Here is a 16,393-nt window from a genome sequence, read left to right on the forward strand (position 1 = left end):
TAGTTTTTATACCTGTAGGGGTGGCAGGTTCTCCCTCTCCCCAGAGGCTCTCCATGCTCGGGGATGAAGATCATGCATGTGTTTTTAAGAGTTGAGTTTGGAAGGAGGGGGCACTGAGTTTAGTGTTGGGGGTTTCATCTTAGTGTGTTCTTATCCTACCCAGCAGGAGACAGTCTGTGTGAGAGAAGAAGTTAATGAAAACTTAAGGTCTTTTCTTAACGTGACATTTCAGTTTTATATGTTCCTATGATACTGATTTATTTTTAAACTACAGTTTGTGTGTTTGCATGGTATGTGTTTCAGCACAAGTTGGGTGTATGTCAAAGAGCTCTGTGGAGGTCTCTGGACAACTCTTTACAGTAAGTTCATTGTTTTGGTATTAAAGGGAAGAGTGGTGAATATTTTGATTATGTGTTTCATTTTGCTTTCTCAGAACCACAGGTAACTTAATGTTTTAGTATTTTCTATTTTCAAGGTAATGATGGTATCACTTTTGTCTGGATTTGCCCATCAACGATTTTTGTGATGGCTTGTGTACTTTTGAGATAAACTATCAGAAGTCAGGTAACAAAGTGAACAAAATTGTCTTCTGATAACCTAGTGATCATTTCTATTGGCATTTTATTACACACACACATATTTATGTATACATACATATGAAAAAGGGTTGTATGTATATTCATGGACAAATAGACCTTAATATACTCACAAACCAATTTCTATGCCCTACAAGGAGATGTCTCTAGAAGTAGATGTTTTATTGCCTATATATTGTACCGATAGTTATGTTGCTAACAATGGTTGCAAATAAAATACTGTGGATATTTGTCATGTTTTCTAAATGTTTCTCACTGAAAATGTAGGTTCCTTAAGATGGACACCAAGGACCCACCCACACTATTGGATCTTGCTACACAGAGTTTAATGAGTAATGAGCATGCAGCAATCCAAGCCCTGGAGGAGATCCCAGGGGAGCTTTTTGTCCCTTTGTTCACTGCTGCCTTCACGGGTAGACACAAGAATATACTGACAGCAATTGTGAAGGCTTGGCCCTTTGCCTGTCTCCACATTGGGGCACTAAGTGTGCAGGAACCCCAGTGTGAACTCCTGGAAGCCTTGGTTGAGAGTCTTCAATTCCTCCCTGCCCTGAACTCAGCTACTAGGTAAGACCTGGTATAATAGAGAGATAGTAAGACACAGAAGAATATGCCTCTATCTGCTATCCTCTCAGATGTAGTATATGCAAATAGTGAAAAAGTTTACAGGACGGTTAGTCCAGCACGTGAGGTCACCTTAACACAACTGTCTTATAGTGTTGAATATGGCATGTAAGTGATTGAGGGAACTATTGGTGGGTTTGAAGTATGCTATTATTTGCATTAAACAAAGATATGAATGTTAAGATTGCTGAGGATTTGCGAAGAAAAATGGAAAAAACAGTGTTCTTTACTTTTCATGGGAAGGAGTTATTGGCAGTAAGTCTATGTAAAAAGTGTAGACGAAGAGCTACAGAGATAGTTTAGCACTTAAGAGCAATAGCTCTTATTACAGAGAAGTCCAATTTCCAGGACCCATAATGCAGCTCAAAACTGTAACTTCAGTTCTACAGGATCTGATACCCACATACAGGATAAACTCCAATGCACATGGAAGAGAAATACAAATAAAAACTGAAGTGTAGACCAAGAATACAGTGATTTGATTTTTGTGAACCCACAGTAATCCATGAAGTTTAGGAAATCCCAAGGTCAGTTTTGTTCTGCTCACTGCTGCCTCCATGGATGGGATTTCTGAGACCCTGAGAGCAATTTAAAGGTTTGGCCCTTTTCTGTCTCCACATGAGAACATTAAGTACACAAAGGGGTCTTCAGATGTTTCTTCCAAGAACTCAGCACTTCAGTAAGAATGTGTGTATTTCACACATGGTAAGATAGCAAAACCTTATAAAGGAGCCTGTTACAAGAGCACAGCAGTTAGTTATGCTGTTCTATCGTCCACAGTTAGTAATAGCAACTGCTGAAAATGCATGTGAGGTGGCTGGTCTGTCAGTTGAGATTACCTTAGAAACTCTGATGTCTTACGGAGGGTTTTAATTGTGTAATAGAGGTGAGCGAGGCTACTATTGATAGCTGTACAAAATGGAGACATTGCAAAGAAACAGGTGAGCAAGATTTGTGAGCATTAGATGCTATAGAAAATAGGAAAGGATAAAGTATTTGCATAGGAATGTTGTGCTGGTATGTAGTATATGAAATGATAGAGGAAAATATTATTTTGTCACGACATTATACTACTATTGTTCCTGCTTGGTTATATTGATGTTTGCCACCCCTCAGATCCTCTGTTTTTTGTCTGTTTTGTTTTTGCTTTGTTTTGTTTTGTTCTTTTTTCTTTTTAACCTACAGGAGCCCTAAGCTGAGGATCCTAGATTTAAGGCAGGATGCTGGCTGCAAGACCGTATGTCCTGAGATCACTACTAAATCGACAATTTGCTTTCATTCTTGTGCTCACTCTGAGCACTCTATCTTCAAAATTGAAGGCCAGGAGGGTCTTTCAAGTTCCAAGTCTGAGGCTCAGCCCTCTAAGTTGCCTATGGAGTTAATAGTGGACATTTCCCTTGATGGTACTTTGAGGGAAAGGGAGTTTTTTGCTTTGCTTCTGAATAAAGTAGAGCAGAGCCTAGGCTCTCTGCATCTGTGCTGCAGAGATTTGCAAATTAATAATTTGTGTGAATGCAGACATGCATTAAGCCATCTGGATCTGAAATGTGTTCATCACCTGGCAATTGATGGATCTCCTCTTACTGAAGTCACCAACCTATTATCTCGTGTAGTACAACTGGACAAACTTAGCCTGTCTGAAATCGCTTGTAGATCTTTGAATGGGAGAACGTTTAGAAATTTTATCACCCAATTGAGTCGTATGGATCACCTGAAGGAGCTCAGCTTGTCTTCATTCTGCCTCACAGATCATCTTGAAAATGTCCTGAGGTAAGGGCTTGGGATAGATACTGGGTTTCAATTAACATCCAGTTTTTATGATAAGAGAAAGAATTCTTAGATACTCTTAAGCTTTCCATAACCATGTCTCCTACCTCAGCATGGGTAATGCTGGGAGTTTAAAAACAACCAGGAAAGGCCATCTTTCTATACTTGAAGAGAAAAACAGGCTTTCAAAAACCTTAGCCACCTAAGCATGGCCAGGAACTGTGCTCAGTCCAGAAATATAAAGGAGAAAATATGCATGCAGTCGTTCTCTAGCAGTCAAGAGAGGAGGAACTGAAAGCAAGACTTTATGTTGTGGCACTGGTGCATGTACTATAGCCATGTACCCATAGGCTGATGTCAGATGATTTTCTTAATCTGCTATCTCCAAGGTTCAGGCTGTGAAGGTGGAGGCTGCCATTTATGGTCTGGCGAAAGGGAGCTTCCAGTTGGTTGCTCCTTCTGTCCTATCTGTTCCAAGCAGGCGAACTAGTTCCACAATTTATCGTGCTGTAATTACAAAGTAGATAATGTTTTCACTAAGTCTTCACAGGACCCTATAACAACATATTTTACACCTTGTAAAGGTTAAAATATTACAAGTGAGAGTGTTAAATTGTCTTTTACAGACTCACAAGTCTATTAAGTGTGTGAAAGATCACATCATTACGTGCTAATACACTATAAGCTTAAAACAGTTTGTTCTAGGTTCATGAATATTGTTCTCCTCCCCTGGTCCTCATTTTTCAGAAGAACTTTTGTGTTTCCTCCCTACAGAGTACTATCTGCTGCTTTGGAATTCTTGTATCTGCCATTCTGTGGACTTTCTTACAGTGACTTCAAGTTCCTCTCTGAGTGCCCTCAAGCCAATCATTTAAAGTTGCTGAATATCAGCAACAATCCAATATATTGGGAAGATTGTGAGCCATTCTATTATCTCCTGCAGAATGTTTCTACCACCTTGCAGCATCTGGAAATTAATCATTGCTTTTTAACAGATTCTACAATCTCTGTTCTTATCCCAGCCCTGACCAGCTGTTCTCAACTTCGAGTGTTTCGCTTTTCTTCAAATCCAATTACCATGGGAATGCTCATGAGAATTCTGGAGCTATTAACACCATTGAAGGAGCTTAAATATGTGATTTATCCCATCCCTGTCCATTGCTATGGGAGGAGGTATTTTCAAGGCAGTTTAGATAGACAGAAGGTTGAAGATGTGCAGACACAATTGAGATTAATGCTACAGGAGGCAGAAAGGAGTGATATGAATTGGATCACTTACTCTGATTAAATTATGCAGTCGAACACAATTTCAACCTGATATGTTTCCTTTAAGTGTTAACTTTTTTCTTAATCCCATAGTCAGAATATAAAAGGTTCTTATGTTGTAGGAAAATACAGTTAAGAAGTATAGGTATGTAACAGATTTCTATAGAGAATAATTTACAAGAAGATAGAGAACTTTGAGAGTACCTATGTGTCTCTCAGCTATTGCTGTGGATAGCATTTCATCTTACCAACTAAAATTTTAAGTAGAGGATATGGGAAAGTTTTGTTATAAAATACTAACAACACCCTGTCCTCACTGAGATTAACCTGTGTGCGTACTTAGTGCCAGTTGTGACAATAGAACTTTACCTGGATGTGATTTTGGAGACAGGTGGCTATTGAAACCAACACTTTTTATTGCATAAGTTGTTTTAAGCTTCTATCTTTCAGCTGTCTTCAGTTGTTTAAAGGAAACCACCTGGATTTAACAGTGACAAAAAAATATCTGTAACTACTACCATTAAGTGGTTCAATTTTTATTTCATATTGATTGAGTGAGGATTATTTTGGGATATTATTGTAGACAGCAAGAATGAAAAGACAAGTTTCTGCCTCAAATCACTCATAGACTGAATATTTCTCTGGTTTTTCGGTTGTTAAAGCCACTTGGAAGATGTTTTACACACTTAGACCCCAAGCTTCATCTTCCCTGCTCTTAATACATATTCTCTTCAATGCAAAACGGACTTTATGATGTTGGATCTCGTCAGCAGGATTCAGGGATTCAATATTACCATCTTGGAGGCATGCTCTCACATCTGTTTGATGTCTACCATCTGGCCTGGTGCAAAATGCCTGGTATAACAGACTGGAAGGGAAGAGAACTTTGTTTCTTTGTTTTAGATGTCTCACTAAGGTTGTTTGACTCCACTCCTTTGGAACTTTGGCGAGACAGCATATGATTAGGAGTTTTGACAGAGGGAGTTCCTTTCAATTCATGAGGCCAGAGAGGAGAGAGAGAGCTCTGAGTCCCCACACAGCCATCAGGAGTGTGATTACATAGACTTGCATCCTTGAACTAGCCTGCTCAAAGATTTCAACTGCCTGCCATGGAACCATCAGCTTGAGACCAATATGAACTTGGAAAGACAGTTAGGAGTCCAGCCACAAGTCTGACTATTATTTCTTTAGATATTTTTTCTTTTACCACTAGTTCCTTCGTGGTATACCTGACTCAGTTTGATATTCTGATTTTTTTCTACTGAACTTTACACATTTGCCATAATATTGTGTAGCAAATGCATTATGCATGGAGCTGTTTATAGTTGAAATACGATTACCATAAATAGAAAAGTGTAGTTTGCTCAAGATGTAGTGTGAAAAAACCATATAAACCTATTAATTAGTATGCTATTTTTGTTAATGTATTGAAAAGTTAATACACTACATTGCTAAAACTTAGAAAAAGTGTATAAAATTTAGTTTGTTCCTGTCAATCCTGATCTGTCAACATCACTGCATTTAAATGACATAAAAGTTTATTGAAAAAAATCATTTATGCAGTGTTTTTATGAATAAACCTTTCTGAATTTAAAAATCTAATAAGAAAAACAGAAGCAATAGTGTGTCTATATTGCTTTAAGTTTGAAATTATACTGGATTTCAGATCAAGTAAATAAATCTGTGGTTAAAAGCTACAGAATTTTGTTAACAGTTCTCACATGTCAAGATGATACTGAACTATATTTTAGAGATACAGAGCACTAAAATTTATCTGGAAAATTAACATTTGTGTTGATTACATTTATGTGTTAAAAGATTATCAAGTTCAAGAAGAAATTTAAACAAAAGCCACATACAAAATTCTGGCATATGATTTGTTAACAAAGCTTTTGAAAGACTCAAAACAAGAATGGAGAATTAATTACATTCATCTCTTTCATATTGCTTATATATTAAAATGTAGAATTTTAAAATTTATTCAAATATCAATGTAACAAGCAAATGTTTTATAATGTTGTCTTCTTAACATCACATTATATTGTCATCTTTGATTAAGTAAAATGTTACTAACATTTAAGTCCATGGGATTCATTTAATATTTTTTTTAGGTTTTCTTCTTTCCAATGTGATTCTATACATTTTCTGGGCATAACATATGTTATTCTCAATTCCTTGCTTTCATTTAATTTGAAGATTATCTATCCTCAGGGATGATTAAAACATTTCTGAAACCTTTTCTTGGTTCTTTGTGAATTTCACATCATGCAATGCAATCCCCCTCATCTCCCCTTCCCCACAGACCCACATTCCAGACTTGCAACCTCTCTCCAACATATTAAAAAAAATCTCCGTTTGGAAGCCAGAGTGTATCAATGTGTCCCACAGTATACACTTTTGTCCATGCAACTTTGCTTGCAAATATTAATTGCAATGACTTGTTGGTCTCATATGAGTCCTCTGATTTCTGCTACTCTGTTGATATGGGACCTCATTGGGACTCTTGGATATTCTGTTGTAGCCTTGTGTCATGGAGATCTTCTAGTTTTGGATCTGTAGGACTAGCTACTTTGTACACTTCAGAAGTTCAGTGATGTAGTAGTTGTTGAGGTAGGCCACCTCAAAGCCCTGGATCTGGGCTTGAGAGGTATCTGAGCTGGCTGTTGCAGCCAGCTGGAGTGTTGCAGCCAGTGAGGGCTAAGGCCAGTTCTACCACTCATGACCTCGGGGCCATAGGTGCCAAGGAACTAGGAACAGGAGGAGGGCTGACTCTCCCACACTCATACCCTGGGGGCCAGCTCACCCACAATCCTCACATCAAGGGCCAGCTCTACTGTGCTGCACAGTTGAGGTGCAGGGCCGGCTCTACTGAATGATGCAGCTGCTGAGGGACAGGGTAAGGAGGAAGGAGTGTATCTCTCCTTCATCCATGCCACTGCATGGGAGACAATTGGTAGGGCCTACTTTCACTCCTGTCTATCCTTGAGGCCTGTCTCACCTACAACTTCAGCAATGTGCACAGCCATTCGAGTACTGTAGCTGGCTAGGGGTTAGTTCTTCTGCTCTTCTACAACCAGGGTCAGCTCTTCTAGAATGCCCAGGTGAGGGCTTGGGCCTGTTCTGCAAATGCCTCAGACATCAGTATTTCCCCCGGTGACAGCACAGATCAGGGACATCCATCTGGACTTTGGTGGTAACAGACCCCTACTGCTTCAGGGTACAGACTGAGGTGTGGTTCTCAGTGGAAGCAGTGGCCCAGCACCCCACCATGGTCCCAGGTGGAATTACGGGCACTCATATCAAACCATTCCTCACCATTTTCATGTCTCCATTTCTGCCTCTCTTCATTATGCCCACATCCTTCTATTTCTCTTCCATTTCTCCACCACTTACTTGATCCTCTGAGAAGCACCCGAGGTCCTAGTGTCTGGTGTTGTCTAGGGAGTGGCCAGGAGTGCTATATCTTGCTCCTGAATTGTGGCATCAGACAGGGGTCATTTGGGACCTGGTCTACCCATCCGCAGGCCTGGGTTGTGCAGAACTGGTGGTGATCTGCTTGCTCCTCTACTGGCCCACCAGAGTGCCCCAAGGCAAGGGTCATCTGTCTCAGCCTCACTCCTACTCAGGACCCTCAGATTCAGGGGAGGCTCTTCTAGTCTCAGGTTTGCTCCCAATACTGGAAAACCGACAGGGCCTGCATGGTGCCAGACTGGTGGTCAGCTCAAGCTCACTTTTTTCAGGCATTGTTAGGCTACTAATCATTCAGATATTCATAAGTGAGAAAACTGAACCTCTCTTCTGCGGTCTCTGACATATGTGACAGAGCAGCCACACATGCAGTGCTTCTAGGGGCAAGTAGAAAGGAATTAGTAAGAATATCCCACCTCAGAATTAAGTGCTAATCTACATCCAAGGTCTTCTATCTCAAAGAAACACAGAGTGATGTTGATTCTAGTACATTTTCCCCACAAGGCTTGATTCTGCAGGGTTTGCTTGTTTATTGAATGCATGCATGCATGTATGTATGGATGGATGGATGGATTGGATGGATGGATGGATGGATGGATGGATGGATGGATGGATGGATGGATGATACACACATACACACACTTGCGTCATGGAAGAGATCACCTCAAGGTCTATTTCTCAGTCATTCTCCTCTCTATTGCATGAGACAGAGTTGCTTGCTGAGTCTAGAACAGACCACTTAGCTAGACTCCTTGGACCATAGGACCCCCTGATCATTTTATCTCTGCCTTCAAGTTCTGCTATTTCAGGCATTCACTGCCAAGCTAGGTTTTTACATGAAAGCAGGGGATGCCAACTCAGATCTTCATACTTATGCTACAAGTACTTAATTCACTGTGACATTTCTCCAGCCCTCTCCACGAGATTATTTTTTAATTGTTTTTTAGCCAGAGTTGGAGTTTATTAAAAATAAGAACTTGGGAATGAGTAAAGCATAACTAAAACATGGATGCTTCAATGAAGTAACTTACCTTAGTGGTTTTTTATTATGTGGACATATTCATACATGTATATGTGAGTGTGTGTGTGTGTGTGTGTGTGTGTGTGTGTGTACTTGAGACCTGTGTGTGTGTTTGTGTGTGTGTGTGTGTACTTGGACCCTGTGTGTGTGTATGTATTTGTGTGTGTGTGTGTACTTGAGACCTGTGTGTGTGTGTGTGTGTGTGTGTGTGTGTGTGTGTACTTAAGACCTGAGATTGACATGGACTGTCTTCATTTATGGCTATTTACCCTTAAAATCTTTCATGAATTAAGCTTTTAGCAGTACCACACATGTAAGCAATCATAGTAACCACTTTCTCCCCAGCTCCTCTCTCCTCCCTTCCTTGCCCTGATCTCATTTTCATATCCATGACTATTTCATTCTGTGAACTCTTGAAATCAGTCTGAATCATCTGAGGGTCATGGCTTTAAAGGTTTGCAGAGGAGTCTTGTGGGTTCAGCAGTGGGTAAACAACTGAAGACAATAATTCTCCTTTGCCCAAATCACCTACACTTCAGAAATAGAGCGGAAGCCAGGCATGGTGGCGCACGCCTTTAATCCCAGCACTCGGGAGGCAGAGGCAGGCAGATTTCTGAGTTCGAGGCCTGCCGGGTCTACAAAGTGAGTTCCAGGACAGCCAGGACTATAGAGATAAACCCTGTCTCGAAAAAACCAAAAATAAAAAAAAAAAAAAAAAAAAAAACAGAAATAGAGCGGAGGCTCCATGAACTCATCCTCTGCTCTGGACTGACTAATGGCTGACTGATGGCTGGACTGTGTGCAGTCAGCTATAGTTTCAGTGAGTTCACCACTGTAGTGGCTGTATGGAGGCTAGAGAATGACGTGTTCTAATTTTATTTTACACACACACACACAAATTCTTTTGAATTGTTTTCTCTTTCCTTGAAAATAAATTTCTTATTTCAAATAGTATATTCTGTTTTTCCCTCCTTCACCTCCTTACATATTCTTCCCTACCTTCCCTCCCATCCAGATCCCTTTCTGTCTCCCTTTACAAGCCAAACAGGCTTCTAAAGGATGATAAAATAAGATAAAAGAAATCCTAACATATTGGAATTGGATAAAGCAAGTAAACAGAAAGAAAATCGCTTGAGAAAAGGCATAAGAACCAGTGAACCACTTGGTCACACACTCAGGAATCCTTTAAAAAACACTAAACTGAAAGTCATAATATATACACAGGGGACCTGGTCCAGACTGTGCAGAATCTTTCTATATTGTCCCAGTCTCCGTAAGTTCATATGTGCATTGATATTGATATTATCGATTTTTGAAGGCTTTGATTTCATGTGTCCTCATCTCCTCTGGTTCTTCTATTCTTTCTACCTCTTTACACACACACACACACACACACACACACACACACACACACACACACAGAGAGAGAGAGAGAGAGAGAGAGAGAGAGAGAGAGAGAGAGAGAGAGAGAGAGAGATTACTTAAAATGAAGCCTAGTAGGAAATTAGGGGAAATGCCACCCAACATCATCATACTAGTAAGCATCCAATAAAAGAGAGTTTACAAATGGGAGAGGCATGAAGGTGCAGCAACTGATCCTGCTTGTAGGAAAAACATGTCCATGTGACTCCCAGCAGGAACACTTGACAGAGAAAACTTTTCGGGTGGGGATGGTTGAGATACCTATCATCTTCCTCTCTGTAGGCTAAGTCAAGAGGATCTGGAGGTGGGAATCTTTTCACCATAAACCTAAAATTCCTCCACATATTTTCTCATAAATCTATTTTCAAGATAGTTTTTTCCACAGTCAACAGTCTCAGAAACACCTGATAGTCCTTTGTGTATATTCTGTCAGAATCTATGATACCACAGCAGACAAACTTTAAAGGTAGAATAAAGCAATGTACACGGTATAGTTTATGATGGGATTTGAAAATATATTTTGATATTCTGAAATTGAAATATAGTTTTTTTTTTTTATCTTGCCATCTCTTCCATGTACTCTCATTGTACTCTCTTTCAAATTCTGCCCTCTATTTCTGTTCTGGATAGCTTTTTATGTTGGAGATGAGATGTTGATCAGGACCCTGTTCTGAAACAGGGCAGCATGACACTATTAACATAGGTTAGGAGATGTGTGGTGGCTCCCCAGGAATTCATCAGAGAATGTTCTCACTCAAGTGGTAAATGATGGCTAATTAAGTGTCCCTTGAGGTCTTATCTGTCATTATAAACATAATTGTTTAGTGACAGGGCTAGAAGGATACATAGTACAATGAGTGCTTAATTATTTTTCTGCTCACTTTCTTGCTAGAATGAGGAAGAAGGAATGTTATGACAAAGGGAACCATAGATCCCTTAAAGCTCCATTCAAAAATCAAAATGACTGTACCCTATCAGTCTAGGTAGCCTTCCAAAGGAGGACAGAAGAGCCTTGGCTGTATCCAAGAAATGCTGTGTAGGGGTAAGTGTGGGCCCCCACAGCTGAATTAAAATAAAAATGAATGCAAAGCCTTACCTACAATTGGGGTGCTTCTGTCCTTTTTTTCCTCCCATCATTCTAGTTCCCTCCTTTCCTCAAGTGATATATCATTTCTTCAGCGAAAATTTTGTACTGAGACCTGAGTTGGAGAGTACTACACCTTTTTCTAGCATAGTAAAGATATCATTACATAAAATTTATAATGTCATCCATTTTTAATTTACAGTTCAGTGGCACTAAAAGAATTTATATTATTATGAAAAGTGAGTAAAAATCAACCTTCACAGCTTTTTTTTTTCATTTCCAAGTATTGCTTTGCCATTGACCATCAATTTCACATTCTCCTGTCTGCTAAAATTCTAGTGACTATGATTCTATATCAATTAATTTACTATTTTAACTATATCCTATGAATGGGATAGTGCATTTGTATTTTTGTGTCATATTATTTCTCTAGCACAAAATTTCAAGTTTTATTCATTTTGTATTTACTATGCTGTCACTCCATTTTAGGACAAACAGCATTCTCCTAATAGAACATGTCATTGTTTGCTTATCCACTCATATGTACAGTGAAAATTGACTTAGTTCCATGTTTGTATTATTATGAATAATATTAACATGCCTATTGCCTTGCAAATACTTGTTCAAGTTTCTTCTTCCAATACCTTTGAGGATGTACATATGAAATTACTAGATATATAAGAAAGTAAAGTTTATTTATTATTTATTGTATTTGTGAAATTATAATTATATCATTTTCTCATTTCGTTTCCTTCCTCCAAATTGTTCCATATGCCTCTCTTTGCGGCCTTCAAACTTCAACAGTCATTTTTAAATTAGATTTTGTTATATGAGTATATGTATTTCCTAAATATATTTCTTTATTATATGACACAAGTTGATCCAGGGTGAATATGTAATTTTAAAGTCCCACTCTTAGGAAAGGGTAGTAGTCATCAATGAATGTGAAGACTTTGGGTTCTTTGTCATTTTCATTTGCATTTCCCTGATAGTTACAAATATTGAGCACATGATATGCTTTTTCATTGTCTTTGAAGAAATATCCGTTCAAGTTTGGCCCTTTTAAACTACTCATTGCCTCCTTATTTTGTTGTATGTTATATTTATATATTTCCTATCAATAATGTCAAATATGTTCTCAAATGTACTTTATAAGATGTTGGTTATTTTAACAGTGGTTTTGTTATTAATAGTGGTTTCATGTGAAAACTAGACACACCTGACAATTCTTTGAAAGATACAATCAATAACCATGAAAGAATGGAAATTTTTATTAGATTTCAAGCAATTAAAGATAATAATAGTTTAAAAGCTGTTCAAAGCAATAGTGATAATTTCTGGGTTCATAGTAATAAACGTGGGTGAATTCCAACAAAATTTAAAGATGAAATAAATCTACTTTGCATAACATTTTCAAGGATAAAAATATGATCCACTTTCTATTTTATTTTGACACCAAGACTGTCTCTGCCAACCCAGACAACACTGTCAGAAAAAAAAAAAAAGAAAAAGGAAGTGTTTTTGTATGTAGTTGTAAAACTCCTCAATAAAACATTAGCAAATTGAATCTATCAACACTGTATAATAAAACACCCCGTTTTGTTTGACTATATTAACAAATTTAAGATAAATAAAATGACTGTGTTTCCAGCCATGAAAAAATGCTGTAAATAAAAACCATTTGCCAAAATTTTAGAAATAAGGATAACTTTTTTGTCTGTGTTTTAAAACTTTTTAGACATATTTATTTTACATATATGAGTGTTTTGCCTGGTGTTCATGGAGGTCAGAAGAAGGCACTGAGTTCCCAGGAACGAAGAAGGCACTGAGTTCCCAGGAACTAGTGTTCTGAACCATCTCTCCTTCAATGGCCTGGTTTTTAAGTCAAAAACGTATTCTCATTCTCTCTCTCTCTCTCTCTCTTTTTTTTTTTTTAATTTTTGTTTTTGAGACAGGGTTTCTCTGTTTAGCCCTGGCTGTCCTGGAGCTCACGCTGTAGACCAGACTGGCCTCGAACTCAGAAATCCTCCTGCCTCTGCCTCCCCAGTGCTGGGATTAATGGCGTGAGCCACCACCAGCTAAAAACTTCTGCTCTTTTGTCCACTAGATGTGACCTTAGTTCTCAGAGTTTGAAATCTCGCTTGGGAGAAAGTCAGGCAGTGCTTAAGTCATACTCATATATTCCACGTAACTTTTCTTGAAAAAAGATGTAGGCAGATGCGTAGGTACCTAAACGTGATTTGCCAGTCAGGACAGGGCCTCGTAGCCTGGAGAACCGCACGGAGCTGAGGTGGAGAGAGGTCAGCTGACCCAAGCTAAGCCAATAGGAATCCCCCAGTCAGAGCGCTAAGTTTGAAAAGGAACCCTTGGGGTCCTCAGAGGGGCTTTTGAGGACCCGCGCCCTTGCGCTTGCGCGTGCTTTCTCACTCTCCGCTTTTGAGGATCTCTTGACTAGAAATAAGCTGCTGCCGTGCGACAAAGGTGCCGGAAAAGTCAGAAGATTCTCCCGACCCTCTCACTGAGGTAAATGACAGACATTTCTTTTTAAATTGAACTTATTTGGGATGAAGGACATAGACACGGGGTTTTGGGACTTATCAATCTTACGGGTTTTTACGGGTTCCGCCTTGGATGCTCGAAGGTCAATTTTGTGTTACTGTGTAGAGGTATTGGTTCCTGAGGTGTGCGTCACTTCATTTTGTGACCAATCTCTTCACATTCTCTATTTAAAATATTCCACACATCGTTTCACCTCTTCTTCAAAGATTTATTTTAGTCCAGGTGTGATGGTGTACTGGTGGCTGAAGCAAGTGGATTTCGCGTTTTGGCACAGCCTGGGTAGAGAGTTAGGCCTTGTTTCAAAAACAAACAAAAAAAACAAAAAAACTATTTTTTTCATCTTTTACTTGAGTCTATTTCCACAGTGAAGCCTTAGGGGGCCTGGTGGTGGTGGAGGGGGAGAAAAAGAAAAGCCGCAGCCAAATAAATAAATAAAACCAAAACCTACAGAACACAAATTTTTTTTTTAAATACAGATCACCTTTTTTTTTTTTTTTTTTTTTTTTTTTTTTTTTTTTTTTTAATGCTTTGCATCAGCCTGGGTTTATGGTAAGACCTTGTGTTCCTGCCCTGATTAACTTGTAAATTAAAATAAACTCTTTCCTCCAAGAGGAAAAACTAACCAAGAAACAAATTAAAAACTCACAAATCCACTATTTTTTTTCCATTGAGTCAGTATGGGTACATGGTGAAGCCTTATCACAAAGACAAAGGAAGAAACAAAAACAAAAAACAATTTTTTTCTTCCTTTGCCTCTTAGTCTTACTAGTTTTATATGACATGCTTTTTAAAATAGTAGAAAAGTGAGCAGTGGAGATAATTTATTCATTTCCCTTTTAGTTTATTTAATTTATATTTTAAAATACGTTTGTGTCTAGTACAAATATCTGTTCATTTACCTGTTGGAGATAAGTGTGATTTCATTTCCAAGGCATTTTGGATTTTTTTCAGTGCCCTGCTGTGACTGGTCATCAACTTTGTGATCTTTTATCTCTGCATTCTGAGAGTAAGTGTTGCAGGTATTTTCTTCCATGCCTGACTTTTATCTTTAAAGCTTTAAAAAATAATTTTAGGGTTCTAAAATATGTTCTCTCAGATATCTCTACTATGGACATTTTACAAATACCAAATCTAGGAGATTAGCATTGAAGTACAACTTATTATAGATTTCATTTTAATTTTTCAGTGTTTTTTATTTTATTATAAATTTTCCCTATGGAGAATTTTATATATGCAGGCAATGAAATATGATCATATTCACCCCACATTTCTTCTCTCCAATTCCTCCCACATTCCCTCTCTAGCATGTCCTCTTCCAAACTTTGTCTGCATGTCTTTTTTTTTTCTTTTGATACTCCACTGACTCCAATTAGTGCTGCATATATGTTATTCTAATCGATTCCCTTTGTATTTCAGAACGCCATTCACAAGACTTGGCTGAATTTAGTTGTCATTTCTCCATAGTCCCATTCTGCCATATAAGCCTGAAACATTTGAAGAGGATTGGTAAGAATTTTTTTCAAGTTGCTGTGGGTTCATCCTTTTTAAAAATTATACAATGTGTTGTTATAGTATTACATTTCCAGTATGTATATTCTGCTCCTTTGCTCCTGTTCTCTATCAGTGCCCACTCCTTCTTTATTCTCCTTACTTCAAACAGACTCTTTGTTGCTCTCATTGCATATTTTTGTGTAAGTATGAATATATATTAAGTCTAAGTTTTTCCTTAGAGAAAGTATGTAATATTTATCTCATAAATCTGGAGGATTTTTGAGTAACCTGATGATTCTTTCTCATTGTTGTTGTTCTTTTTTTTTTTTTTTTTTTTTTTTTTGAGACAGGGTTTCTCTGTATAGCCCTGGCTGTCCTGGAACTCACTTTGTAGACCAGGCTCGCCTCAAACTCAGAAATCTGCCTGCCTCTGCCTCCCGAGTGCTGGGATTAAAAGCGTGAGCCACCACACCAGGCTGGTTCTTACTCCTATGTATTTTCCTACAAATGCCACCATTTTGTTTCTCTTTCCCACTTGGTCTTAACTCCAGTGCATGCATACACCTTACTTCTAGAATCTGTTCACAGTTGATAGAGTTCTAGGATGAATTCACTCCTGGATTATTGTAAAAAGCAACATCAGAAAAGTGAATGTGCAGGTATTTCTATGGTGTGTTCTTTTAGATTTCTTAGGATGCTATGCCTGGAGAGTAAAATACTTCTAGATTTCCTTTTCTACAGGAGCCTCAATAAGGATTTCCATATTTTCACCAGCATTATATAAGAGTTCCTTTCTCCCACATCATCACTAGCATTTTTTGTTATTTAGCATCACAAATGTACTTTTGATTATCAGTTTTATTAGGGCTAAGGAAGTTAAGCATTTATGAGTACATTTATTAACTATTTATATTTCTTCTCTCGAGCCAAGTTTAGTTAATTTGTTATTTACCAGTGTGGCAGCTTCTATATTTGATACTGAATGTTTTAGGTTCTTTAAAGTGTATATGAATTCTCTATAAAATGTTTATAGCTAGAAAATAATATTCCCGTCCTGTTTCTTGTCACATTGTTGTTTCTATTGCTCTGCAAATA

General features: G+C 38.2%; 1 protein-coding gene, 1 long non-coding RNA gene and 1 pseudogene across 2 annotated transcripts; 2 read left to right on the forward strand and 1 right to left on the reverse strand.

The window, feature by feature from the left end:
* The first annotated feature begins 870 nt into the window (after positions 1-870).
* Positions 871-4,275, forward strand: LOC147004577 (melanoma antigen preferentially expressed in tumors-like). Its single transcript, XM_085837604.1, has 3 exons — positions 871-1,163; positions 2,406-2,990; positions 3,762-4,275. Exons 1-3 carry the CDS (start codon positions 874-876, stop codon positions 4,273-4,275), a joined length of 1,389 nt encoding a protein of 462 aa, XP_085693730.1. The 5' UTR covers positions 871-873.
* Positions 4,276-7,995: 3,720 nt separating this feature from the next.
* On the reverse strand, positions 7,996-8,109 carry LOC147004578 (small nucleolar RNA SNORA17; annotated as a pseudogene).
* A 5,579-nt stretch (positions 8,110-13,688) lies between these two features.
* LOC147004579 (uncharacterized) lies at positions 13,689-15,302 on the forward strand. The gene is made up of 3 exons (XR_015047081.1): positions 13,689-13,771; positions 14,759-14,813; positions 15,224-15,302. It is a non-coding gene; the product is annotated as an uncharacterized LOC147004579 (long non-coding RNA).
* The last annotated feature ends 1,091 nt before the right edge of the window (positions 15,303-16,393 follow it).

Source organism: Mus caroli, unplaced genomic scaffold (genome assembly GCF_978045245.1).
Source record: "Mus caroli unplaced genomic scaffold, Mus_caroli_1 scaffold_5, whole genome shotgun sequence".
NCBI lineage: Eukaryota > Metazoa > Chordata > Mammalia > Rodentia > Muridae > Mus > Mus caroli.

Excerpts from the sequence above, each read along its gene's own strand:
- LOC147004577 (XM_085837604.1), top strand. The coding sequence starts at position 874 with ATGGACACCAAGGACCCACCCACACTATTGGATCTTGCTACACAGAGT. Across the intron at positions 1,164-2,405 it reads GCCCTGAACTCAGCTACTAG|GAGCCCTAAGCTGAGGATCC; the intron begins GTAAGACCTGGT and ends TTTAACCTACAG. Across the intron at positions 2,991-3,761 it reads CATCTTGAAAATGTCCTGAG|AGTACTATCTGCTGCTTTGG; the intron begins GTAAGGGCTTGG and ends TCCTCCCTACAG.